The 27,898-nt window shown below is 51.1% G+C and overlaps 1 protein-coding gene across 1 annotated transcript in view; it reads left to right on the top strand.

Annotated features, from left to right (window-relative positions):
* Positions 1–6,044: 6,044 nt before the first annotated feature.
* The window catches only part of LOC147736733 (uncharacterized), a 156,126-nt gene continuing 134,272 nt past the window's right edge, over positions 6,045–27,898 (top strand). Inside the window, exon 1 of the mRNA XM_086953448.1 lies at positions 6,045–6,129. Coding sequence (XP_086809574.1) covers positions 6,071–6,129 — 59 coding nt within the window. The 5' untranslated portion in view covers positions 6,045–6,070. The remainder of the gene's footprint in view (positions 6,130–27,898) is intronic.

The raw sequence follows: 27,898 nt of genomic DNA, 5'->3' as shown, positions 1-27,898 counted from the left end.
CAGCTGTTCAATCTGATGGTATGGGAGCATCTGTCCAACAATTGCTTCATTGAACTACGCCAACACCTCCTCGACAGCAAGTTAACCGATCCCCGGCAGCTCGCAGCCGAAGCTGACCGGTGGGAGATCACCAGAGTGGGCCGGAATGGGTCCTACGAGCAGAGCAGGAACAACAATGGTCACCACCGACCCAGAGGAGGAGGAGGGGGCCAAGGACGAGGAAGAGACAACACTCCGGCCGCCCCCGCTACCAGCACCACCCCCCCGGCCAACCGGGGCAGCACCCCGGCGCGACCGGGGTACAGAGCCAATGTCACGTGCCACCGATGCCAACGAGTCGGCCACTATGCAAACGACCCAAGCTGCCCGCAGTATCAGAGTCCAAAACCCCGCCAAGTGGCCGCCGCGGCACTAGGGGAAGAACAGATCTCCGAGGAACAAGAAACAGGCGAGCAAGAGTATCAGGAGTGGGAGCCAGCCGCCATGACTTTCGCGTGCTTAGGGGGAAGAGACATGGTCCCGCGGGTCCCCCTACCCGCTAACACCCAGAAGTACAGCCAATGGGTGAGCATCAATGGACGACGGGCCGAAGCCCTTCGGGACACCGGGGCCAGTGTGACAGCCGTCCGCTGTCACCTGGTGACCCCAGAACAATATCTACCGAACATTCTCTGCCCTGTGCGATCAGCCGACAACTCGGAAAGTCTGTGTCGGATGGCCTGCGTCCCCTTTGAGTGGGGAGGGGTCTCCGGCATGTTGAAGGTGACGGTCCGAGACGACGCCCCCGTGGACTGCCTCCTCGGAAATGACCTGGAGAGCTCCCCGTGGGCAGCCGTGGAGCGAAAAGAACACTTAGGGATGTTAGGCGTCCCGGACTGGGCGTGCGTCACCACCCGGTCCATGGCCGCCCGTGCCAACCATCACCCGGAAGAACCAGAATGGCCGGCGCCACCGCCTCCGGTCGCCCCAGCCGAGACCACCGACCATGACACCCCCCTCGAACCTGCTCAACCTTCCGACCTCGCTAACCTTGACCAGTGGGCCCAAGAGGGGGGGCCCACACAAGAACAATTTCGCCAGGAACAGAAGACCTGTCCCTCCCTAGAGGGACTTCGCCAACAAGCGCTCGCCCAAAGCGCAGGGGATACCTCCGGAACTCATTGGGTCTGCTGGGACAGTGATCTGTTGTACAGCGAGCAAAGAATCGCCGAGCTGGGGGCCAACCGAGTACTAGTAGTGCCCCTCCGCTTTAGAGACTTTCTGCTAAACCTGGCCCACGATGTCCCCCTGGCAGGGCACCTGGGACAAGATAAGACCTACAGTCGCCTAGTGACCCACTTCTTCTGGCCCAAAATGAGAAACGATGTGCACCAGCATTGCCGATCTTGCCCCACGTGCCAAGCCAGTGGGAAGAGCGGCCGCAAACTAAAGGCCCCCTTGCAACCTTTTCCAGTAGTCACGACCCCATTTGAGAGGGTCGGAATAGACATTGTGGGACCCCTGGACCCGCGTACAAAACAAGGCCATCGCTTCATTCTGGTGCTAGTGGACCACGCCACCCGCTACCCTGAGGCTGTTCCTCTCCGGACCGTGACAGCCCCAGTGGTCGGCCGGGCCCTGATGGGGATCTTCTCCCGTGTAGGGTTCCCCCGAGAAGTCGTCAGCGACAGAGGCACGAACTTTATCTCTAAATACATGAAATCCCTCTGGCAACAGTGTGGGGTCACCTACCGGTTCACGACCCCCTATCACCCCCAAGGGAACGGACTTGTTGAGCGGTTCAACCGCACGCTAAAAGGGATGATCGGGGGATTGGAAGAGCCCCTCCGTCGCCAGTGGGATGTGCTGCTGCCGTGCCTCCTCTTCGCCTACCGAGAGGTCCCACAGAAATCCCTAGGCTTCAGCCCATTTGAACTGCTATACGGGCACCCAGTGCGGGGGCCGCTCAGCCTGATCAAGGAAGGCTGGGAGATGCCTCCGGCCAAGAACCCTCCAGATGTCTTCCGGTACCTCCTCACCCTCCGCAACCAGTCCCGGCGGGTCAGAGACCTAGCAAAAGCCAACCTAGAGGCCAGTCAAGAGGACATGAAAAAATGGTATGACCAGAACGCCTCATCCATTGAATTCGAACCGGGACAACAGGTATGGGTAATGTCCCCCACGGAGCCATGCGCTCTCCAAGACAAATGGACGGGGCCCTTCAAGGTAATCGAGCGCAAGGGTCCTGCCACCTATCTGATCGATATGGAGTCCTCCCGGAACCCACTCCGAGTCCTCCACACCAACAGACTGAAACCCCACTTTGCACGAACAGAACTCAGCCTACTGATGGCCACAGACAATGGGGTTGAAGACGACTCCGAGCCTCTCCCTGACCTCCTGCGGACCCAGGAGCAGGACGGCTCCGTGGATGGGGTCCGACTCTCGGAGACCCTCACCAGAGAACAACGCCAAGAGTGCCAAGCCCTCCTGTCACAGTTCGCCAGTCTGTTCTCCCTCACCCCAGGTGTCACTTCCTGGTGTGTGCACGATGTGGACACCGGAGACAGCCCTCCTATCCGCCACCGGGCCTACCGCGTACCTGATCGGGTACGGGCCTGCATCCAGGCGGAAGTGGCCAAGATGCTCACGCTCGGGGTCATCGAGCCCTCAGACAGTCCATGGGCCAGCCCGGTCGTACTGGTCCCCAAAGCAGCCGCCCCCGGAGCCACACCAGAACTCCGGTTCTGCGTCGACTACCGGGGCCTGAATGAAGTCACCAAAACAGACGCACATCCCATCCCCCGGGCAGATGAACTGGTCGACCGAATGGGAGCTGCCCGCTACCTCAGCATCTTCGACCTGACAGCAGGTTATTGGCAGATCGGCCTCACACCCCGAGCACAAGAACGTTCTGCCTTCTCCACCCCCGATGGCCACTACCATTTTACGGTCATGCCCTTCGGCATGAAGAATGCCCCAGCGACTTTCCAACGGCTCGTCAATCAGGTCCTGGCGGGGCTCGAAGGGTTCAGCGCCGCCTACCTCGACGACATCGCTGTGTACAGCCACCATTGGACCGAGCACCTCCACCACCTCCGAGCAGTGCTGCAAGCCCTTCAGCGAGCTGGCCTCACGATCAAGGCCAGCAAGTGTCAAATTGGACAAGGGTCTGTGACCTACCTCGGACACCAGGTGGGAAGCGGCCTAGTGGCCCCTCTACAGCTGAAAATTGCCGCCATCCAGAACTGGCAGCCCCCTATCACCCAAACCGAGGTACGAGCCTTCCTGGGCCTCACGGGCTATTACCGAAGGTTCGTGAAAGACTATGGTACCATAGTGGGGCCGCTCACAGAACTCACGTCAAAGAATCAGCCCAAGAAAGTGAACTGGACCCCAGAGTGTCAAACGGCATTCGAACAGTTGAAGGCCGCCATGTGTTCCGCCCCTGTGCTCCAGGCCCCAGACTACAGCCGGGAGTTCGTCGTCCAGACGGACGCCTCCGACCAGGGCATTGGGGCGGTCCTGTCTCAAGTGAACACCGAAGGCCTTGATCAACCGGTGGCCTTCATCAGCCGGAGACTCCTACCACGGGAGCAACGCTGGAGCACCATAGAGAGGGAAGCCTTCGCGGTGGTATGGGCCCTCAAGAAGCTCCGGCCCTACCTTTTTGGCACCCACTTTCGGGTGCAGACCGACCACCGACCCCTGCAGTGGCTGATGCATATGCGGGGGGAAAACCCAAAGTTGCTACGCTGGTCCATCTCCTTGCAAGGTATGGACTTCACAGTCGAACACCGGCCCGGGCCAGATCACGCCAACGCGGATGGCCTGTCCCGGTTTTTCCGCCTCGACGAGGAGAGTCCCCAAGAGGATGGGTAACTCTCCCCGCCTTCAGCTGGGGGGGACGCATGTTGGACAGGCCACGTGAAGGGCCGCTTTCCCCCGGCTCAACCAGGCCCGAGCCCGGTCACGCAAGTACCACACACCACCATTGCACGTCCTCCATCCCCTCAGGGACCCCTGCCTCGAGCACGTTAACCTCGTGGGTCCGATCCACTGCCGGCCCACGCGCCCAGCCTGGGCCGCCATCTTGGACACTTCATCACGAGGCCGCCTGGCCCCCGATCGACCTCAACCCTGGGCCCAGCCCGGCCTCAGACATTCCGGCACCACCCTCCACCCAGGAGGTGAGCGGGCTACTTGGCAAGTCAATGGGAGAAAGAGGTGCCGATGGCTCTCCCCCGCCAAGTGCCGCTCGCCCATCGCCTCCCCGGGCGCTGGCTCCACCCCCCTGCTGGGTGTCTGGACTCCCTCATCCCGGACCTCCCGACCTCCAAGTGCGAGGGTCCGGACATCAAAGCACGCCAGCCCTATAACTGGGGCAGCTCCAGAGCAGGAAGGCAGTTGTATCTTGGAGTCGAGAGACGTAAAGAGGAACTCATCCTGGACGGACTACTGGCGCTGCCGTAGCTCTGTCCTGTGCACCATCATCCTGCCTGTTGGCGCTGCCACAGCCGTCGTAACCTACAGTCTTCATCGTCGTCGGGACCTGCTGGCGTGGCCGCGGACCGTTGTAACCGTCATCTTTCACTGGGACCTGCAGGCTCCGCCGCGGACCGTCATCTTTCCTTCATCCATCTCGGGACCTGCTTGGCTCCGCCACGGCCCGATCATCTCGAACGCCGAGCTCGAGGATTGAGAGCTATTTTGTACTCATTGGTAACTAAGACTGTCCCGCTACCCCTTTCCTCAGCCAAAGACTTGAGTCGAGGGGACCCCTGAGTCCAGACCTCCTTGTATCATACCATCGTAACCTAAGAATTGCATATAAAGTCTCGTTAACCTTCAGTCTTGTGTGGTGTCCGTCTGTGGGGGGGAAGTTACTTGTCTGTACAGTCGTTGGAGACGGCTCTCCCCGGAGACCTCTCCCCGTAATCTCGGCCGACCCTCCCGGTCCGTCTAACAGTAATAGACATCCTGGCTTATTGAAACAAGAGAGCTGCATCGTAGGTGCCACCTTCAGCCATCTCTTCATGGCGCTGAGTTACTTGCTTTGCACTCTCACTGCAGGTCACCTCTACTGAGCTTGGCCATTGTTCACTTCATGACGACAACCCCTGCTTGCTCCGAAGCAGTCTTCATGTGACAACCATGCTACACAGATATTATTTCCCAACAATGCTTTTATTTGACAATACCTCAAGATCTTGGAGGAAATTAAAATTACTGTGCTTCTTGTCCTGATTTTTGGGCAAGCGATGACTTAATTCCCACAGGAAGGTGTCCTCACAAAGTTCAATTGTTAATTATAAAAACATAGATAAAGTTTAGTGCTCAAGGTTGACAACCAAACGTCCTTTTCGTGATATAAAAGGATAGTTTGTGGCAGGCGCTTTTTTCTGCACATTTTTCCACAGCACCCCCTGCAAGCTGTCCACGTCTCCCCCACCCTTTCACCCTGTTCCTCGGCACTTCATCCCACCCAAGCCCCAGGGCTCCTGCAGCCCTCCCACCCCCTCCTCAGCACCTCTCGTCTCTGGTACAATTCCCAGGAGAAGAGGCCCTGTGCCCGACGACTGCGCTTCAATGACCCACCGTCCCTCCCTGCCGAACTCCTAAGATGACATTTATGACTCAGCAGACCCCACACCTGGGGTCTGCTGCTCCAGCTCCTCCTTGCCTCCATTCCCTATTACTACCTCCCCCCCTAGGGAAGGGGGGGCTGAACCAAGAGGCATCTTAAAGCACAGTGCGGCAGGTGCGCTGCTGAAGAGGCCTGTTTCCACCTCCTCAGCAGCGGCGCTGCCTTTGCATGCTCTGCCCTCCTGGCTTCCAAGTGCCCCGTGGAAGTAGTGGGCATGTTCACGCATGCGCAAGGAGAGGGTGCATAACCAGATGGGGCAGCGCGAATATACAGGCAGCACCTGCATGAATCGGCACCCCTCTGACGTGGGGGGGTGTACAAAACGATGGGGGTGCGATTTTAGTTAGAACACAGGCATTTGTAGTCACCAGAAGTGCCCCGCATCACTCCAAGATGGCGCCGTCGCAGGCACTTGTAATCGAGTCCGTTTTTAGTTTCCGCTCCATGAACCCAGCATGCCGACACCTCTCTCAAGCACTGCCGCCGGTTCACAGCGCCTTGAGGTAAGACGAGCGCCTCCCGCGCCTCCCCGCACGGAGCGCGGCGCTTTGAGTGGTAACTTCAGACACCTACAAGACGTTCTTGGCGCGAGCATCGCGTGTTTGAATCCGAGCGCGCAGCCTCTGATGGTGACGGTTCTTGTACCATGGTTTGATCGCGGTTTTCACACAAGTAACGTCACTCGAACCGTTCCTCGCTACACTGACGATCCAGAGACGAACACAGCACCCGCGCTCCAGGACACGCATCGAAGCTCGATACCGGCCAAACCCGCCTGAACCTCTCGGCCAAACCCGCCGGAACCTGCAACAAACCCCCCCTCCCCACGCGTCAACAGGGTGCAGAGTGCGGATCCTCATGGAGATCTCCCCTGAAGGAGTGCACGAGGTGCACCGGGAACGCTCCAGAGAGATTGATGCTAGATCTGCCTTAAAGCATCAGAGATGTTGAGCACATCCACGGCTGAAATTAAAGCTCTATTTTTCCTTCATGAACAAAGATTTGTTCCTCATTGAGCTACCGTGGTAAATCTTTTAATCGCCTCTTGCGATCCACGTCGAGTCCAGAGGGTCGCCCCTAAGTTCAGGGGGTGCCTCATATGTGGTCTTAATTTTTCTGCCAGAATTTCTGCCTCATGGAAATAACCTTCCTTGAAACAACAGGTTCTGCGTATCCGCAGACACTGACCCAAGGGCCAACAATCCCTTTCCGAGGATTACTTGAATACTCCAGCAGTGCACTGCGGGCTGCAGGTTCAGTGAATCATCTTGTGGCCAGCCTGCCTCCACATGGAAACATTGTCAAATCCAAAAAATCAACCTGAGTTTTGCTGGAATTAGAAGTAAACTTCAAATCAAGGGAACATGGATCAAGCCAACTTAAAAACAGGGATAAGTCTAAGCTTTTACCAGTCCAAATGAAAAAGATTTAATCAATATAGCGTCACCAATGGCGTACGCTATCAAAATATGGATTTTTATTAGTCATAAATAAAAATCTATTCAAAATTGTCAACAAACAATGTAGCAAAATTGGGGGCATAAGAAGCCTCCATTGAAGAACCCTTAACCTGCAAATAATATTGTCTGTCAAAATCAAAATAGTTATGTGTTAATGAGATCGTCAAAACTTCCACAATAAAATCAGTCAGAACTGGCACAGGGGCTGGACGAGGGTCCAAAACTTTTTCTGATCACCTCGATACCTTCTAGTTGAGAGATGTTGGTGTATAAGGACTCAAGGTCCAAACACACCAACAGTTCTGAATTAGGGCAAAATTGCATTACTTCCAATTGTGAAATAATGTCACCACTATCAGTCAGGTAACTGCGGATAAAAGTGGCAAAATCTTTAACACTATGGCTGCTAAGGCAATTCCCCTCCTGTGCTGGGAATTGCCATTTTGCTGGTGTCATGACGAGCTCAGCTCGTCATGAGCACAGCTCCAGGCTACCTCATAACGAGCTGAGCTCATCATGAGCATGGAAGGGGTTAATGAAGCTGTCAATGTACTTACAAAGAGGTTCCAGGACCGATCCACAGCCAGAAACTATGGGCCAGCCTGGCCGATCCCCCAAATCCTTATGGACTTTTGGGAGGGTAGACAACCGTAGTCCTCGGAGATTTAGAATTCAGTTTTCAGTTTTTAACGTCTTTATTTCGATTTTTCATCATAAAAGACACACATATAAACAAAAATTACATAAAATACAATTAGTGTGACAAAGTCATAAAGTCATAAATATTTGTATGAGCATACTAAGCAAAATCAGGAAAAACAAGGCAAGAATAGTTAAAAATCTCAATTAAACATACATATAAAGACGTCAAGAAAAATTTGTTGAAACATATAAGCGTATATTAATATAAAAGGCAGATCATCAATACTGGTAAAGTCAAAGACCAAAAAAAAAAAAAACATAGTAAATTAACATATTATAAGAGTTATTCAGGTCAAGATGCTATGAACTGATTTAATCCTTATTAGCCAAGCCCACCCAAGGAATTTGGCCAATCCAATGGATAGCCATTCAGAAGTGTTATGTCTCAAAATGTACAATGCTTCACTACTCACTCGGGTGTTTAGTCTAGTACATATAGGTTTTAGCCACTTATAGCGTGGTTCACGATAAGCAGTACAAACAAATAAAAAATGACCTAGTGTTTCTTTACAATCGGTACAACAAGGGCAGAAGGTTGACTCAGTCTTCTGCCAGCCACTAGTAAAAGCCCTAAGAGGCAATGTACCTACACAAAACTGATGGTATAGTTTCCTATCTAATGTTTTAAGGATAACATCCCAATATACTTCTTTATGGGGAACTGCTTTATGGAGCAAAAACTGGCCTGTCAGGTTCAATTTCTCTGAGAGAGCGACGTGTTCCGTTTTTACCATGGACCAGAAGAGAAGTTTAAATTCTTTCTTTGTAGGAAAGGTATGAGAACCCGGCTCAGACCAAAGCAAGGGAAGACCCATTTCGGTAAGAATATTCTTAATTTGCTTTAGCCATGGTATATCACCCGCCCCTTGTTGCATTCTCACATCCTGTAATTCAAGGGCAAACATGGCCAGTTCCGGGGTAGACCATATGCGTCTCCATAACGCCACCATCCTATAGAGGGCCTGGTATTTAATGGAATAAATGCCCATATCCATCAAGAGTGGTAGGACTGGTGTTGAGGGAGGGAGACTGACTACATTTCGAAGGAATTTATTCTGTATCCTATCTAGGACAGCCAAGTCCACACAACCCCAAATATCGGCCCCATATAATATGGCTGAGCTAATTTTAGCACTATAAATTTTAAGTGCGGGCAGTACTCTTTTGGTCAGGGAACACCGCTGCTCCTTTACTAGACAACCGGACAGGCGAGCAAATTTCAGACTGAGTGCCGCTATTTGCTCTTTCCATCGCAGCCTATAATCCAAAGTAACACCAAGATAAGTCATTACATCAACCTGCTCCAGTCTAGACCCATTCATTAAAACATGGCCCCTCAATGGTTTTTTCTTTGTCAGGACCATGAACTTGGTTTTATTAATATTAATTTCAAGATCGTTCTCATTGCAAAAGTCCATAAATTTATTTATTGCTACCTGTAAACCCTTCTGTGTTTTGGCCAGTATGAGAGTATCGTCTGCAAAAATTAAAAGAGGGAATTTAGTCCCACCCAGTGATGGAGCATCAGTAGGGGTTTCTGAGAGGAACTTGACCACCTGATTAATGAAGAGTATGAATAGGGTGGGGGCCAGGACACAACCCTGCCTCACACCGCGGGTCACGGGGAAGGATTCGGTGACCTGGCCCTGGCGACCCCATCTGACTCTTGCAAAGTTTCCCTCATGCATCCTAATGGTGAGTTCTAGTAGTGCAATAGGGACCCCCATCCTTCTCAAAGCTGCCCACATCTTCCCTCTGGGGACCAGATCAAACGCCGATTTGAGGTCCACAAATGCAGCGAAAATCTTCCCGTCTCTCAGTAACACAGTTTTCCAATAGATCATGACAAATCTTAATATCTGATCAACTGTGCTAATGTGAGCCCTGAAACCCGCCTGCAGTGGAGACAGAATATCGACTTCTGACATCCACGTGTGGATTTTCCCTAACAGCATTCTGGCTATTACCTTTTGTAGGGCATCGATGAGGCTGATGGGTCGGTAGTTTCCCGCATCAGATCTATCCCCTTTTTTGTGCACAGGCAAGATCTCAGCCCCTTTCCAGGAGTTTGGGATCCTAGTCCCTCTGGCTATCGCATTTGCTAAAATTGTTATGTACGGGACCCAGTGAGTTTGATCATACTTAAAGAGGTCCGCAGGGATGCAGTCCATGCCGGGGGCCTTGCCATTCTGCACTTGTTTGAGAGCAGAAATAGCTTCAGTTTCAGTAAAAACAATGTGATCAAGTGAGGGCACCTCAGACTGAACACTGGCATCTTCCCTAATAGTAAGGGAGATCCGTTCCGTGTTGCTGAACTGCGCCTCATAAACACGGAACGGATCTCCCTTACTATTAGAATTAAGAAAAGAAAATTCCTTATCGCTGAGCTACCCCTCGGATTTGGCAATGGATGTCACAGTGGCAATCAATTTTTGAATTTCTGATAGAGGATTGGTTCACAAAGCCTGATAGTGGTTTACATTGTCCAGTTATCGCTTGACTTCAGATTTGTATTTGTCGATAGATTGTACGACAATTCCCTCACCCTTATCCGCAGGCTTTATAATAACTTCCTGATTTTGCTTGCACATTCTCAAAGCTTGTCGTTCAGTCAGGGAAATATTGTAAGGGATATATTCAAAGTCTTTGTTCAAAGCTGAAACTTCTTTGAGAACCAGTGACTCAAATGCCAACAATTTAATGGGCATTTTGTTTGTAGGAGGATTAAAAACAGAGGGAGGCCGTAGTCCAGAGGGACTAAAGGTCTTGTTATTCATAAAAAATGCTTTGAAACGCAATTTATGAACAAATTGCAACAATTCCAACTGCGTCTCAATCAAACAAGTTTTCTCAGTTGGGACAAAGCTTAATCCTTTAGTCAAAAGGGAAATCTCAGCTGAAGACAGCAAATGGTTGGATAAGTAAAAAATGGGGATGGTGTCAGATGTTCTAATATCAGAAACTTCTATTGTGGGGCCCCCCACTGATGAAACTTCCTGCATGTCTGTCTCTCCCCGTTTGGAAGTTCCAATGTTGTTGGGGAGTATGGGGTGGTGGTGGTTGGGTTTTCATTCTCCCTCTACCCCATCCACGCTGTTCTAAAAAAAAAAAAAGGTGTGTAACCAGAATTAGAGGGGCCTGGTCGAGCATTGATGCTTGTGTCAGATTCATCAGCTGAGCTAGCTGAGGAATCAGAGAATGTAATTGCAGTATTTCTTTTGAAACGGCCCCATGTTGGATAATGCTCAGAGTATCACTATCTGATTATTCATAAGGATAGATGCAGCCAATTTGAAACGAATCATTCTTTGGAAAGGGTTGAAGTCATACTCGCCCATTTTAAGTAAGTGGTCGACTATTTAGGACCCCTGTTTTCTAGTTTCCTAGTGATATTTTGAAATTCTTCTTCGACCAGCTCAAGTAAATAAGGTTGGATTGCTCTTTTAAATAGGTGAATTTTCATATTTTACTTTTTTTGACACTTAGGTGATGGTAACTTTGTTTATTTTTTCACTGTCTACTGGGTGTGTGTAATGGAGTTTTGATAACGTTTCTCACTTTCCCCGGGTATCTTTGGATGCTTTACTTCACAGTACAGGCTTTTTTCATATTTCCTTTACCAGTTTCATTTTTATCTACTTTTTTCTGAGTATGCCTTTTCTCTCGAAGGAGCTTACTTTTTAACCAGTGTGACCCATATACATTTTTAATACAGAACTGTTTGAGAGGCTCAATGGAACCATCAGTCCTGATGATGACGGTGTAACTCTACAGTGGTCGAAACGCGGTAGACACTTATGTGGCCATAAAACCAACGAAGGACACATTAATTTTGTACATGTTGTTCCTTTATTGTAACATGTATTTTTTAGTTTGCCACCGGTCTGGTTTGTGATATGTTGTAACAACCTCGCGCTCCCGGGATCGGGGACAGACACCCACGGAACACAAGACCACTTCTTGTTAGTTGTAAAGATTTATTGATTAAAGAAATGTAACAAGGTGAATATAAACAGAAACGATAGGTAGGATATACCAGTTCTGTATACGTTACCCCAATCACAGCGCTGGTGTTTATGTACCGTCCTCTGCAAGTACAACGGTCCCGTTGTACGCCAACGGAGGGCACTGTGCTAAAAAGCGGCCGACAATGCCGTTCGATAGCTGTGAGGGGTCGGGATCTCTATCTTGGGGTGAGCAGGTGTATGGAAGGAGGGAGTTGCCCAGCCGGGTTCTCTACCACTCCTTCCTAGGGGATACGGGGAGCAGCCGCTCTACCCGTATCTCAAATCAGGCGATTCTAGTTGCTAACACCCAAGCACCAATGCGAGAGGTGGTCGAGAGCAGCCGCTCGATCTGACCTACCTCTAGATACTAGGGCCGTGGAGACGCGCAAACTCCTCCTGGAGTGCGTCCCAACACTACGCCCTACCTAGGACGGGGGCTGGGAGCACGGCTCACACCAACCTCCGTTACTTGGTCTTCGATAAGACCTTGGGACCGGGCTGGGAGCAGCCGCTCCAACCAGCCTCAACTCGGGATCCTGAGCGGGCCTCACTGACTCGTCCGAGTCAGAGAACGCTTGCTCGCAGTATACCACAGTTCCTTAGTAATTGAGACACGGGGCGTTCCTGCTCACCGTTCTTCCGAAGATCAAGGTTTGGTACACTGGTCGCTGCTCACGGATCGCTCGGCTTCAGGATGCGTCGGCATAGGATTCTGAATATCCAGCACAGCTTCCTTTCCGTTTCCGCCTTATATAGGCGGACCTTCAAGTCACAACACGTGCTATGGTTGTTCCGTCATCTCGCCTTGCTAGGCCTCCTGGGATTCGTAGTCCGCTCTGCCAGCGGTGCCCATAAACGGCGAAGGCAGGACAAGGGGAAGAATTCATGACAGTACATCCCCCTTCCATCTCACCGTCCAGCAGGGCCAGCACAAGAAGGATATTTGCGATGGAAAGCTGACACCAAGCGTGGCGCGTGCACCCCCGCAGCCGTCTCCTGCTCCTCTGGGCCGTACCCTTTCCAATCCACTAGGTACCACAATTTGCCCCGTCGCCATTTGGAGTCCAGGATACCGGCCACCTCGTACTCAACCTCCGAATCCACCATCACAGGCACCGGCGTCACTCGCTTGGGCGAGGATGAGGGTTTCGATAAAGAAACGTGGAACACCGGATGGATCCGCAGGGACTGGGGTAGGCACACTCTCACATTCACCGGGCCGAGGCATTTGGTGATTCGGTATGGGCCCATGTATTTGGGATGGAACATGCTACTTTTCCGAAACCTGATGTTCCGTGTGGAGATCCAGACGAAGTCACCCACTCTGTAAACTGGCCCAGGTCTTCTCCTTCAATCCGCGAAAGTCTTGTATCTCGCCTTCGCATCCTCCAGAAAAGCACGAGATTTGACCAGCGTGTTCTTGATGTGACCAACCCTTTCGGCCGTGGCTGGTGGGTTACTCTCCCTGATCGGATGGACAAAGGGCAAAAACCGTGGATGATGCCAATAGTTGCCGTAGAAGGGAGAGGTCTTTGTGAAACAATGCGTGACATTATTGTAGGCGATCTCTGCAATCCATAGCAAATTTACCCATTCCTCCTTCCCCTGATCGACAAAACAGCGTAGGTATTGTTTGAGGGACTGGTTCAGACGTTCCGTTTGCCCGTCCGTCTGCGGGTGATAGCTCGTAGATAGGGCCGATTTGACGTGTAACGCTGAACACCAGGTCTTCCAGAACTGGGCGGTAAACTGCGAACCCCTGTCGGAAACGATCACCTTGGGCAGGCCATGTAGTCTCACTATGTTCTGTAATAACATGGACGCCAATTCGCCCGCCGACGGGACTTGGTGGCAAGCAATGAAGTGCCCCATCTTGGTGAGGTAGTCCACCACCACCAATATCGCCGTTTCCCCCTGATCCATAGGTAGACCCACTATGAAATCGAGTGATATGTTCTCCCACGGCCTGGTGGGCGTGGGTAGGGGTTGTAGAAGCCCTTGTGTTCGTCGGTGGTCCCCTTTCATGGCAGCACAAACGGTACATGCAGCACCCCACACCAAAAGTGTCGACCCACATATGCCACCGTTTTCTCAAATCCCAGATGACCTGCAGACGGGGATACATGACACCACTCATAGGCTTGTCTCTGGAGCCGAGGCGTGGGTAACAGTATACAGCGGCCCTTTACGGGTATACCGTCAGACATCCTCCATTCTCCGTGACTACGGAGCCACCTCTGCCATGCGAAGGTGCGAATCCCTCTCTGGATGTCCCTGAGGAACGTATCGGGCTGAATCACCCCCACTACCACATGTGGTGGAACGATAGTGTTCTGTGATGGGTGCTGTCTCTCTGACGTCCGATTGACGTGACAATGCGTCCGCTTTCCTGTTCTCTGTTCCTGGCCGGTACGTAATGTGAAAATGGAATCCAGAGAAAAAGATCATCCACCGCAACTGCCTAGGAGAAAGGTGTTGAGTTGCGGTCATGAACTGAAGGTTCCAGTGGTCTGTATACACAGTGACGACGTGTCTAGCCCCCATCAACAGATGTCTCCACTCAGTGAACGCGTCCTTGATCGCCAGAAGTTCTTTCTCCGCAATATGGTAGTTACGCTCCGCATCATTGAGTTTCCGTGACATGTAGGCCACCGGGTGGAGTATGCCTGTCCCGGGATTTCTTTGTGATAGTATGGCACCCAGCGCCACGTCAGAGGCGTGAGCCTCCACCACATAGGGAAGTTCTGGATCGGGATGAGCCAACACCGGGGCAGTTCCGAAGGCCGCCTTCAATGCATCGAATGCGTTCTGCGCATTCCCTTTCCATTCGAACTTCTGATTTTTCCGTAGTAGTTGATTGATCGGGGCGACCAATCCTGAAAACCCCTCGATGAATCACCTGTAGAAATTGGCGAAGCCGATGAAACTCTGGACGTCCTTCACGTTCCGTGGTACCGGCCATTCTTCCACCGCTCTGATCAGCATCACCCCAAGGAACTCCACGGAGGAGACGTGGAAGTCGCATTTACTGAGTTTACAGTAAAGCATGTTCTCCCTTAGTTTCTGCAGGACTGTTGAGACGTGACGCACATGGTCCTCGTCTGTGTCGGAGTAGATGAGGATATCGTCGATGTATACGACGACGTATACATCCAACACTTCCCTGAACACCTCATTCAAGAAGAACTGGAAGGCGGCGGGGGCGTTGCAAAGCCCGAACGGCATGACGAGGTACTCAAAAAGGCAGAACCGGGTCTTAAAGGCCGTCTTCCACTCGTCGCCGTCCCTCATGCGCACAAGGTGGTAAGCCCCCTTCAGATCCAGCTTGGTGTACACCTTAGCTTTCTGTACTTGTTCCAGGAGAACGCTAATGAGGGAAAGGGGATACCGGTTTTTTATGGTGATAGCGTTCAAGGCCCTGAAGTCCACGCACGCCCTCAATTCACCGTTGGTCTTGGGAATAAAAAAGAGGGGCGATGCGGCCGGTGACTTGGATGGCCTTATGAACCCTAATTCCAGTAGTTTGTCCAGATACGAACGCAGATGTACAGCCGACCGCTGGGGACGCTTGCTCCTGGTACCAGGTCAATCTGGCAATCATACACCCTATGGGGTGGGAGCACCTCCGCCTTTACTTCATCAAAAACATCCTCGTATCCTTGATAAACGCTAGGAAGTGTCACCGCTTTCTCGGCTGCAGTGGCCACTGTGTGACTTCCGAACCGTGGGGTATCATGCAGTTCTGGTCGCACCCCGCATCGTTGCATGCAATACGTAGAGGACATTTCGATCTGGTGTGTTGTCCAATCCACCGAAGGGTTGTGTTTTTGGAGCCATGGTAGTCCCAATATGACTCCATACTGCGGTGCCCTGATAATGCCAAAATCGATGGTTTCAGCATGCCATCTGCCGAACCGTACCGGCATTTCACCCGTATGATGTCCGATGGGTCCTGTCACCAGACGTCTTCCGTCCACGGCATAGACGTCTTCCGGCTTTTCTTTGGGAATAAGAGTGATCCCCAGTCTCTGAGCCTCGTTGTCAAGTCAAGTCAAGTCAATAAATTTATATAGCGCGCTACATACCCAAAGGGTCTCAAGGCGCTTGGAGAAGCGTGGGGAATTACTTGTCAAATATCCACGTTTTAAGTTGCTTTCTGAATGCTAGGTGGTTCTGAGTAAGGCGAAGGTGAGTGGGAAGTGAGTTCCAAGTTTTAGCTGCCAGGTAGGAGAAGGATCTACCTCCCATGGTGGTTTTGTTGATGCGAGGTACAGTGGCAAGGGCTTGGTTGGCGGATCGTAGCTGGCGGGAGGGGGTGTAGAAGGACAGTCTTGTGTTGAGGCATTCGGGTCCGATTTCGTAGAGCGCTTTGTGTGCGTGGGTTAGGAGCCGGAAAGTAATCCTTTTATTGACGGGGAGCCAGTGGAGGTTTTTCAGGTGTCCAGAGATGTGATCTTTACGCGGGATGTCTAGTATTAGCCTGGCTGAAGCGTTCTGGATGCGTTGGAGTTTTTTCTGGAGTTTTGCGGTGGTACCGGCGTAAAGGGTGTTTCTGTAGTCCAGACGGCTCGTGACCAGAGCGTGGGTGACTGTTTTTCTAGTTTCGGTGGGGATCCAACAAAATGTTTTTTTGAGCATGCGAAGAATGTTGAAGCAAGATGAAGAAACGGCGTTGACTTGTCTGTTCATCGAGAGTGAGGAATCCAGGATGACGCCCAGGTTCCGTGCGTGGTCCGTCGGGATGGGTGCTTTTCCAAGGGCCTCTGGCCACCAAGAGTCATCCCAGGTGGAGGGGGAGGTGCCTAGGATGAGGACTTCTGTTTTGTCTGAGTTCAGTTTCAGACGGCTGTGCTTCATCCATCCGGCTACTTCTTTCATTCCTTCATGCAGGTTGGTTTTGGCGGTGTTAGGGTCTTTGGTGAGTGAGAGGATCAGTTGAGTGTCATCAGCGTATGAGGTTATGTTGGCGTGCGATGGCCGCGAGGGGGCTCATGTATACGTTGAAGAGGGTGGGGCTGAGTGAAGATCCTTGTGGTACACCGCAGATGACTTCAGTGGCCTCTGACTTGAATGGTGGAAGGCGGACTCTCTGGGTTCTTCCGGTGAGGAACGAGGTGATCCATTCCAGTGCTTTTCCTTGGATTCCGACGTTTCTGAGGCGTTGTAAAAGGGTGCTATGACAGACCGTGTCGAAGGCTGCGGAGAGGTCGAGGAGGATGAGGGCGACTGTGTCTCCATTGTCCAGTAGAGTTCGAATGTCGTCTGTTGCTGCGATGAGGGCGGTTTCAGTGCTGTGCTTGGCTCGGAAGCCGGACTGTGAGGAGTCGAGGGATTTGTTGGTTTCGAGGAATGCAGCGAGCTGGTTGTTGACCGCTTTCTCGATGACTTTGGCCGGGAATGGAAGGAGTGAGATAGGGCGGTAGTTTTTGAGTTCGGTGGGGTCAGCTGTGGGTTTCTTCAGGAGGGCGCTGAGTTCGGCATGTTTCCAGCTTTCCGGGAAGGTTGCAGAGTTGAGGGAGCAGTTGATGACGTCTCGGAGGTGCGGTGCTATAATGGAGTCTGCTTTGTTAAAGATGTGGTGAGGGCATGGGTCTGTGGGGGATCCTGAGTGGATGGAGTTCATCAGACGGATGGTGTCCTCAGTGGAGATTGGCTTCCAGTCATTGAGGATGTTCAGGGGGGGTGGGGGTCCTGCAGGGGGTTGGGTGGGTTGGTCTTCGGGTCGGTTGTCGAAGCTGTTGTGGATGTCAGCAATTTTGTTGTGGAAGAATGAGGCTAGGGAGTCGCAGAGGGCTTGAGAGGGGGTGATGTCGTTGGAGTCGGCTGAGGGGATGGTGAATTCCTTGACGATGTTGAATAATTCCTTGCTGTTGTGGGCGTTGTTATCTAGTCGGTCCTTGAAGGCGGCTTTCTTGGCATTCCGGATCAGTCGGTGGTGTATGCGGGTGGCGTTTTTGAAGGCGTCCTTGGTACTGGTGGTTGGGTCTTTTTTCCAGGCCTTCTCAAGGGAGCGACAGAGTTTCTTGGATTTCTTAAGATCATCGTTGAACCAGGAGGCCTTCTTGCTGCCTAGTTTGATTTGTCATTTTTTCAGTGGTGCTAGGATGTCGGCGCTGTTGGATAACCATTGGGTGAGGTTGGTGGCTGCTTGGTCGGGGTTTGAAGAGTGGGCTGGGGGGGTTTAGAAGAAGCGATGAGGAGATCTGGTCGATGGTGATTTTGTTCCAGTTTCTTTGCAGAGTGGGTTGGGGGTGGTTGTTGGATGTGGGCTTGTTGTAGGTAAAGTGAACGCAGCTGTGGTCAGTCCAAAGGAGAGCTGTGGAGTGGCTGAAGGAGACATGTTTGCTGGAGGTGAAGATAGGGTTGAGTGTGTGACCTGCGATGTTGGTGGGGGTAGTGACAAGTTGTTTAAGTCCGAGGTTGTCCAAAAGGGTGGTGGAGTTGCGGTCGTTGTTCTTTTCAAGGTGAAAGTTGAGGTCTCCCAGAAGGATGTAATCCTCGGAGGGGAGCGCGTGTGGAGTGATGAAGTCTGTGATGTCTTCACTAAATTGTGCGCGGGGTCCTGGTGGCCTGTAAAGGAGGGTGCCTCTGAGTGTGGTCTTGGGGTCGATGTGGATCTGGAAGTGAAGGTGTTCAGTGTTGGCGAGATTGACGTCTGAGCTGGTTGAGATGCGGATGGATTTCTTATGGACGATAGCGATGCCTCCTCCTGTGTGGCCGGTACGGTCCTTGCGGATGATCTTATAGCCTTCCGGGATGGCAATGGTGATGTCTGGGGCTGATGTGGTGTTCATCCATGTTTCTGTTAGGAAGGCGACGTCCGGAGAGATGGTGTCTAGTAGATTCCAGAGGTCAATGGCGTGCCTGTGGACCGAGCGGGTGTTGATCAGGATGCATTGTAGGTGGTTGAGGTCGGATATCTGTTGTGTGTTCGTAGATGAGGAGTTGTTCTTGGTGCCGTCGAACTTGCAGGAGTAGCAGGAGAAGGGTCCATGGGTGTGTCCAGGAGCGGCTTGGACGCAGTTGGGGGAACGGCCGGGGTTAAGGGCTAGGAGGGCGTAGACGGGCTTACCTTTGGCGCACCTTCGGCGCGGCCGTAGCGCGTGGGGGCATTGGCCATAAATGGAGAGTGGAGGGGGCGGAGCGTGGGAGGTGCAGCTGGGAGGCGGGATCTGGGAGGAGCCACGGGCTGCCGAGGGTAAACAGAGCTACAATGGAGCCCGGACCCTGAATCGAAACTGTGTCAGAGCCGGAGTGGGCAACACGTTTGTAAAGCACTTTAAAATGCACTCCACGCAAACGTCTCTATCCTGACTAGTTATCGCTAGTGCGCAGCAGGAGAACAATGTAATGCACCAAGCGGCGAGAACAATAATGAGATACAAATAATTAAATAAATAAACTTAAAAACGATACCGAGCGCTGAGTGCGCTTAACCAGCAGGCAGGCAGTCAGGAGCAAATACAGCCAATTGTGAATGCAGCGTCTGGGGGGGGGCAGAGGGCGAGGGGAGCAACCGCACAGGAGAGTCCATGAAGAGGCCTGTGGCCCCTGAATCCACCATGGCCACCACGGGAAGCCATTGATCCTGAACCTCGACGTGTACCGTGATAAACAAATGTTGTTTTCCTGTTTGATCAGAATTTGACATGGAAGGAATGAAATTATGACTCCAAGAGGCCCCTTCCGTATTCCTGGAGTCCATCAGTTTTCCGCCGGTGCTTCCACCACAGCCGTCACAGGCCTGGGGCTCCGGTATCTACTGGTCTTAGGCTTGGCAGGACACTCACGAACGTAGTGTCCTTTCTTGCCGCAATACAGGCAAAGACCCTGTTTCCTGCGTGACTCTTTCTCTGCTGCAGTAAGACTGGATCTTATGTCTCCGATATCCATGGGCTCGGATTTGGCAGCGGAGCTGGCTTCGGGGCTCCCCATGGAGATGTAAGAAGGCAACGCCTTGCCTTTCTTCTTATGGTCCCCTTTTCTCTCGCCCAGCCGGTGGTCCAAACGCAAGACCAGACTGATGAGACCCTCACACGTTTTGGGCTGGGGATCGATCTGAGCCACCACGTCCTTGAGCTCATCGCACAGTCCTTGGTGAAACAACGCTGTTTGTTTGGCAACTGGCCATTTTGTTTCCGCCACCAGCCGGCGAAACGCATTGAGGTATTGCAACAAGTCATTATTGCCTTGTTTCAGTTCCAGCATCTCGCGGTCCGCTGTGTATGAGTCTGCCCTACGATCGAATACTCGTAGAAACTCCTCACAAAAAGCTCCCCAGTCACACAAAATGGGGTCGTCCCTGCTCACCAAGGGAACTGCCCAATGTGCTGCGTCACCGGCCAAATATGATAGTAGAAACGCCACCCTGGTTTGGCTCGTGGGAAAAGCCCTGGGTTTGCAGGATAGATGCAGGGCTATCTGCGTGAGAAACACCTGCACGGTGTTGGGGTCTCCGCTATACCTTTCTGGTGCAGCCAATGGTACTGTGACAGGTAGTTCAACCGCAGGGGCAGCGGCTGTGGAGGTCGGACCTGGTGTCAGAGGGTCTCTCTGCATAGCATCAAGTCGTGCCCTTACATCTGCGGATTCCTGCCTCGATGCTGCTAGTTCAACCTGTATGGTAGCCAATGCTGCCAAGACATCCTCCAGTGTGGCCATGTCTGTCACCCGACCGGGGGATAGTTATGGGTTGATGGTCGGATATTCTGTAACAACCTCGCGCTCCCGGGATCGGGGACAGACACCCACGGAACACAAGACCACTTCTTGTTAGTTGTAAAGATTTATTGATTAAAGAAATGTAACAAGGTGAATATAAACAGAAACGATAAGTAGGATATACCAGTTCTGTATACGTTACCCCAATCACAGCGCTGGTGTTTATGTACCGTCCTCCGCAAGTACAACGGTCCCGTTGTATGCCAACGGAGGGCACTGTGCTAAAAAGCGACCGACAATGCCGTTCGATAGCTGTGAGGGGTCGGGATCTCTATCTTGGGGTGAGCAGGTGTATGGAAGGTGGGAGTCGCCCAGCCGGGTTCTCTACCACTCCTTCCTAGGGGATACGGGGAGCAGCCGCTCTACCCGTATCTCGAATCAGGCGATTCTAGTTGCTAACACCCAAGCACCAATGTGAGAGGTGGTCGAGAGCAGCCGCTCGATCTGACCTACCTCTAGATACTAGGGCAGTGGAGACGCAGCAAACTCCTCCTGGAGTGCGTCTCAACACTACGCCCTAACTAGGACGAGGACGGGGGCTGGGAGCATGGCTCACACCAACCTCCGTTACTTGGTCTTCGATAAGACCTTGGGACCGGGCTGGGAGCAGCCGCTCCAACCAGCCTCAACTCGGGATCCTGAGCGGGCCTCGCTGACTCGTCCGAGTCAGAGAACGCTTGCTCGCAGTATACCACAGTTCCTTAGTAATTGAGACACGGGGCGTTCCTGCTCACCGTTCTTCCGAAGATCAAGGTTTGGTACAATGGTCGCTGCTAACGGATCGCTCGGCTTCAGGATGCGTCGGCATAGGATTCTGAATATCCGACACAGCTTCCTTTCCGTTTCCGCCTTATATAGGCGGACCTTCAAGTCACAACACGTGCTATGGTTGTTCCGTCATCTCGCCTTGCTAGGCCTCCTGGGATTCGTAGTCCGCTCTGCCAGCGGTGCCCATAAACGGCGAAGGCAGGACAAGGGGAGGAATTCATGACATATGTATTGTTTGTATACAAGAATATTGTATTGAACGCTATTGTCTTCATTGTTTTATAATACGTAATAAATTTGTGATAAGCTTTCAGAAATAGTTTTTTGCTTACGGGCATTCTCTTTCTTTACTCTTGCTATATTGTTGCTTATCTGTCCTGTCTGTGATCTGGATTTGTGTGTAAATATTGTATTTTTTAGAAAATTTCTTCTTGAACCACTGTTAGGATTATACACTGACGACCCCTGGTTCAGGTGGGTTGGGCTGCCCCTGTGGTTGGCAATAACTTTTAGAAAGTGGGCATAATTTTGCTCAGTCATCCTGTGTGCCTCTGATGGAATGTGAGTTGCAGTCTGGGTTTTGGAGGACAGAAGGCTGTTATGTTCTGTTATGCTGCTAGCAAGCATTTGTAGAGCGCGCGTACACCCTTGGGTTTCATGGTGCTAAAACTGAAGATAATTGCAGCCGAGGTGTAGGCGTAGGCTTGCTCAAATAACCATGTTTTTAAAGCCTTCCTAAAACTGAAAAGATTAACGCAACTTCTGAGTGTCAGAGGGAGGGTATTCCAGAGTCTGGGGGCCAAATGAGAGAAGCGGCAACCTCCCTGTCGTTTACGTTTGAAAGACGAAGTGCTAAGTAGGAAATGGTTGGCTGCGCGAAGGCTGCGCCGCGGGGTATATTTTGTAATCATTCTGCTGATAAATCTGGGGCTGTTGCCGTGCAAAGCCTTGTAGGCTCGGCAGCAGGTCTTAAACGCTACTCGTTGAGCTATCGGGAGCCAGTGGAGCTAGGCCAGGTCTGGCTGACAACCGCTTGGGTTGTTTAAGAATCAATCTGCCTGACTCTGCACCATTTGAAGTCTATTTTGTAGCCCGACAGGAAGACCGAGATAGATAGAGTTAGAGAAATCGAGTTGTAAAAGTATGAGGGCTAGCACCACCTGTATTAATGCTGAATAAGTCAACAGGTGTGCGATTTTCCGAATTTTGCCAAGTTGATAAACACTAGAGGAGATCACAGCACCCACCTGTCCGTGAAGCGAAAGGTCGGCGTTAATTGTGACCCCTAAACTTTTCACGGAGGATGACGGAGTAGTGGGGGGCCCTAGTTCTGCCGGCCAAAAATTCATACCCTAGCTGTTCTTGCTGTCCCCAGGCAAAACCAACTCCGTTTTGTCCGGGTTAAGTTTCAAGTGGTTCACATTCATCCAACGCTGGATGTGAAGCATAGTAGATTGGAACTCACTAGCGGCATTAGGGGAGCCAAGTGGAAAGATAATCTGGAGATCGTCCGCATAGTTGAAGACAGTGATATTCCTGTCCTTAAGTGAATGAATCAACGGTCTCAGATATAAATTGAAAAGCAATGGGGACAGGGAAGAACCCTGTGGAACCCCACAGGCGGGGGAGAGTTTGGGGGCAGTGAAATTCCCAAGCCTTACTGCTTGAGTGCTGTCCGTAAGGAAGGATTCAATCCACCCAAGTTCTGGATCACTCAGGACCGCTTGTTCCACAAGGTTCAACGAGATGGTGTGGTCGACCATGTCGAACGCGGCCGACAGATCGAGAAGCACCAGTGCTTGATGGTCACCCCTGTCAGCATTTGCTCTAAGGGTGTCCAGGACTGCGAGAATCACAGCCTCCGTTGAATGTGCTGGACAGAACCCAGCTTGATTTGGCTCTAGATAGTTCGAACATTCAATGAAGCTAGAAACACATCTAGCTACATGGGCCTCCAGTATTTTAGCCAGAAAAGGGGAGAGAGAAATAGGGCGGTAGTTACCAGGGTTGCTAGGGTCCAACCCAGGCTTCTTTATAAGGGGGACTACCGTCGCATGCCTGAATGCACTGGGAACCTTGCCTTGGGCAAGAGATTCATTAAGGAAGGGGAGCACGCTCTGAGGCAAGACAGTGAATATCTCTTTTGAGACGTGCGGGGGACAGCAGTCATCAGGTGATCCCGATTTGACACGGATCATATGTTCAGATGATGTTTTAGGACAAATGGGACAGAGGGTATCTAATGTGCAATGATTATTAGAAATATCCTCCAGTTGTTCCCAGTTGATAGTATTGGGGAGGCTAGCTTTAATGGAAATGATTTTGTCCAGAATGAAAGCATTCAGAGAATGACAGAGTTCTTGAGTGGGGGTCTGAGTGGGCGAAGTTCTAGTGTTGTTACATAAGTTGTTCACAATATTAAAGATTTCTTTAGGTTTGTTGTGAGCATTGATTAATTTTGTGGAGAAATAAGCCGTTTTAGTGGTCAAAATGGCTTTTTTATATTCTCTATGGGCAGTGGCAAATTGTTCCCTGTCTGCAATTGAGTATCTTAATCTCCATTTTCTCTCGAATTGGCGTAACTCAAGTCTTTGTTTTTCAAGGTCAGTAGTGTACCATTTGTGCAACTCAGAGTGGCGAGCACGAGAGAATTTGACGATAGGGGCATGAGTGTTACTAGCTGATAAAAGCCACTATGTGACTTTGCTCTCCATAAAGTTGACATCCCGACAGAAGGTGGAAACAGAGTTCACCAAAGTGTTTATGAAATCCGGTTTGTTTAAAGATCTCCACTTCCTGGTATCGCCACCCACCAAGGGGGTGGGCTTTTTGTAACTGCTAGACATAATTGTTAATTATACCAGATGATGATCTGACCAAATGCAGGGGGAAAGGAGCGGAATGGAAAGGGAAACATTGTAGGTCCAGATGTGATCTAAAATATGTCCCTTTTCGTGAGTGGGGCTATTTACACGCTGGACTAAATTCAGATTAGAAAGAAGTTCAAATAATTCAGCTGCATGAGGTCCCCCAGAGATGTCATTGAACCAATAGTTCAAGCCACCAACCAGGAGCACCCTAGCGTAGTTTATCACTAGACCTGGGCTGCGATGGGGGAAGGGGAAGGAATTTCCTTGCACCTCATGAGCCTGGTCTGCCTCTGAAAAAGCGTCTCCACCTCCTGCCAGGAATTCCTGCCAGAGAAGGCCCAACTGGTTCTGGCCAGACACCGACACCCTCTGCCTGGCAGATCAAAGTATTTTTGTGTACAAATGCTGGGTCACAAACCCCTGAACAGTAGAACTCATCTGGAACAAAGAGATTGCCAAGAAGGTGAGCCATAGAAGCTGTGAAAAGGAACAACTGCTTTGCTGGGTGCTTTGCTGGGCTGACCTGCAATGGCTGCTTCTGTCTTGCGGGTGAAAGGCCGGGACTAGGCTTTCTGCAACCGAATCAGTGAGACTCTCCGAGGGCTTGAGGTAGAGCTTGCTCCCTCTTCACGAAGTCTCAGTAACCGCAAACACTTCAGGTTCTTCAACTCACAGCACTGGGGACTGTGTGTTTTGTGCTGCAACCTGAAGAGCGCCACTCGACGACGTATACGACGACCCTGCCAAACCTGTGTCCTGAAGGCACTGCAGAGAGCACTGCCGCATTGCCACACCGCGACCCTGGTGTCACCGAAGATGCCTGCTGACGACATCACCGAGCAGCTGCTCGCGACGCAACCTATGGGCACCACACTGCACCGCTTTGCTTCACACCAAAGCTTTAGCACCGCAGAGGGCACCGCTGCTATGCTGAGACCCTGGTCTCACCAAAGACGCCGGCGGCACCATCACCCAGCCGCTGCTCGCACCACGACCTGTGGGCCCGCACTCTGCACCGCCTTGCTACACGATTGCGCAGTGGCCTTCCTGACAGTGCCTCTTCCCACCGAAATCGACGCCGATGCTTCCGCCATGGAAAACATGGAAGCATTGGAACTTATCAAGTGTGTTTCAGGACTGCATGTCCCAGCATCCAAAATACCCTGGTGAGTCAACGCCCCATGAGAGGCGGGGAACACAATTAATAAAGGCTGTGAGTGAGCACATGCGAGGCTCTGATGTTCTTTGCAGGCAGCCCAAGATGAAGGGGATTTCTTCCTCGAAACGCGTTGGCCCTGAAAGACTGAAAAGCGGCAGGCAGGTTGCATTTGAAAGCCAGAGGGCGAGGCTCCGTCGAGTGACCTCCCGAATGCACAGCACTTTGAGAAAAATATTGTTTGACACGGTAGCTTGGCCGTGGGGAGGAGCAACATCGCAGGCTGGAAAGAAACACACATCCAGTTTGCAGAGGCTGTCAAGTTGTACTAACAACAACGATTAGCACGGAGCCATTATGCGAATTAACCTGCCATTCCGTCCAGTACCTACTAAGGATAATTAAAAAGCCTAAATATGCGGAGAAACATTGGAACTTATCAAGTGTGTTGCAGGATTGCATGTCTCAGCATTCAAAATACCCTGGTAAGTCAACGCCCCATGAGAGGCGGGGAATACAATTAATAAAGGCTGTGAGTGAACACATGCGAGGCTCTGATGTTCTTTGCAATCGGGTTGCACACTATGAAGGTACCAGGGGGCCTTAATAGTGGGGAGGAGATGGCAGTACATTTGTGTTAGAACAGGACTAGGCAGTTGAGATGACACACTGATAGACATGACAGAACTGAAAGGGAATTTGAATTAAAAGAGCACAGAGATGCATAGATATATAGGTTTTTAATGAACTTTTGTCATTCTCATATATTTTTGTACTAATTCTCTATTTCTAAGTTGCAATAGAGATGATATATTGTTATGATGAGATCATGCTTCTTAGGCAACCTCCTACTGGGAAGGTGGGGGGCTAGACGTAGGGAAAACAGTAGATGAATGATGAGTTATACTGGAGAAAATGAGTTAAATTAGGTAACATCCCATCTAAGTATTACGTTTTGTAATGATCCGATCTAAGGCCAGAAATGAATGACATATTGGGCAGGACAAACACTGGTGTGTGCGAGTATGCAACCCGAATGGGTTGCCACAAGCCTATCCACGGCAAGATATTGAATGGTAATGTAAATGTTAATTTTGTTAGATATGCATTGAAGAATAAGTGTAAGTCACCATATATCAATGCTAATTTCAATGTAATGATTGCACTCGTACATGGCGTGTACAAAATAACGCAATATTCTCGCATCCATGTGATTGTCTGTTGCCTGGGCTGAATAGCCGTGATCATTAGAGACAGGCAGAACGACACGCAGAGGGAAAAGCGATCTGGCTGGGTCGCAAATGCCGATACACGGAAAGATATTGTTCAATGTTGAATCCACCTGGGGAAATGTTTTATTGTAGCGTTCACGCACAAAGAACATGCAGTGTTACGACACGATCATTGTAAATAGCATGTTCAAAGATGGCGCTCATGTGCAATTTATGGAAATGTCCCTCATTGATGTTGTTTATTCGTACTTGGCTCTTTAAAGATGGCGCCGCGCAGCACGTAAATGTTTGACACTGAGGAAGGGAGCATTCCCGAAACGCGTCTGTCTTGTTATTAAAACTCTTGTAACTGCAAAAAGATCCTGTGAGTGCTGTTTCTTCTTTACCATCGGTAGGAGAATGTGGAGCAATTATATATATATATATATATATATATATATATATATATCTCAAGACAACTGGCGCAGCAATGGCCTCAGAGCCACTTCTACAGCTCCGTCTGTCCTCCTCTCTCGTCCCAGTTCTCTCCGGCTGACTTCATGGGGCAGCTATTCGAGTTATGGCGAGGGAGCATGCAGCCTTGAATCTGTTTAGCATGCATGAGACCTCGGCTTCCCCTCCTCCTGTGGCACGTCACGCTCGCCATCCAAAGGTTGAGAAAGCACCAATGGCCACGTTCCTAAGCTACCCACGTTTATGACGGAAGCTTGCTCGAACAGAGCTGGGGGGTGAAACGAGTTTACGCCACCTCCACTTCCTATGGACACAGGCTCCTACATATACTGCGAGATCACCGGAGCTACCGGCGATAAAAACAATATTTAGATGTACATTTTTAAACAAGGAACCTATTAGTCCAATGCTCATAGTGAAGCCACGCTTGACAACAAACCTAGAGCACCATCTACTACAGGGGCATAACAAAGGGTGGGAGGTGTTGCATAGGCCCTCTTCAAAGGGAGGACAGTTCAAATAAGAGGTCAATGAATGTCTGTGAGATAATAGAGAACCAGGGGGCCCCTCCTCATATTCTGCACGGAGTCCCATTCGGAGGCGTTACCTCACCTTCTCTCTGCATTCGTCTGGCCTGCTGTGTTGCTCTCTTCCAACAGACAGTTCTACCAGTGCTGCACCACATGGAGACATGGCGGCCTCTCACTCTGCTCTCCAGAGGCCTAGATCCTGCTCTTCTTGGGATTATAGGTAGCACAGGTCTGCCCCGACCTGCTGGTCCTGCAGGACAACCCTGGACAGAACAAGCATGGTCAGGAAGGTGACCCTTGAAAGGAAGGCGGATGGTAGAGAATAGAAAAGGGCAGTTGTCCGTATGGGTCAATGGCTGCGGCCCGCGACTGT

Source organism: Lissotriton vulgaris, chromosome 1_2, assembly GCF_964263255.1.
Source record: "Lissotriton vulgaris chromosome 1_2, aLisVul1.2, whole genome shotgun sequence".
NCBI classification, from domain to species: domain Eukaryota; kingdom Metazoa; phylum Chordata; class Amphibia; order Caudata; family Salamandridae; genus Lissotriton; species Lissotriton vulgaris.
The sequence above is the reverse complement of the archived record's forward strand: the minus strand, read 5'-3'. Positions and strand labels throughout refer to the sequence as shown.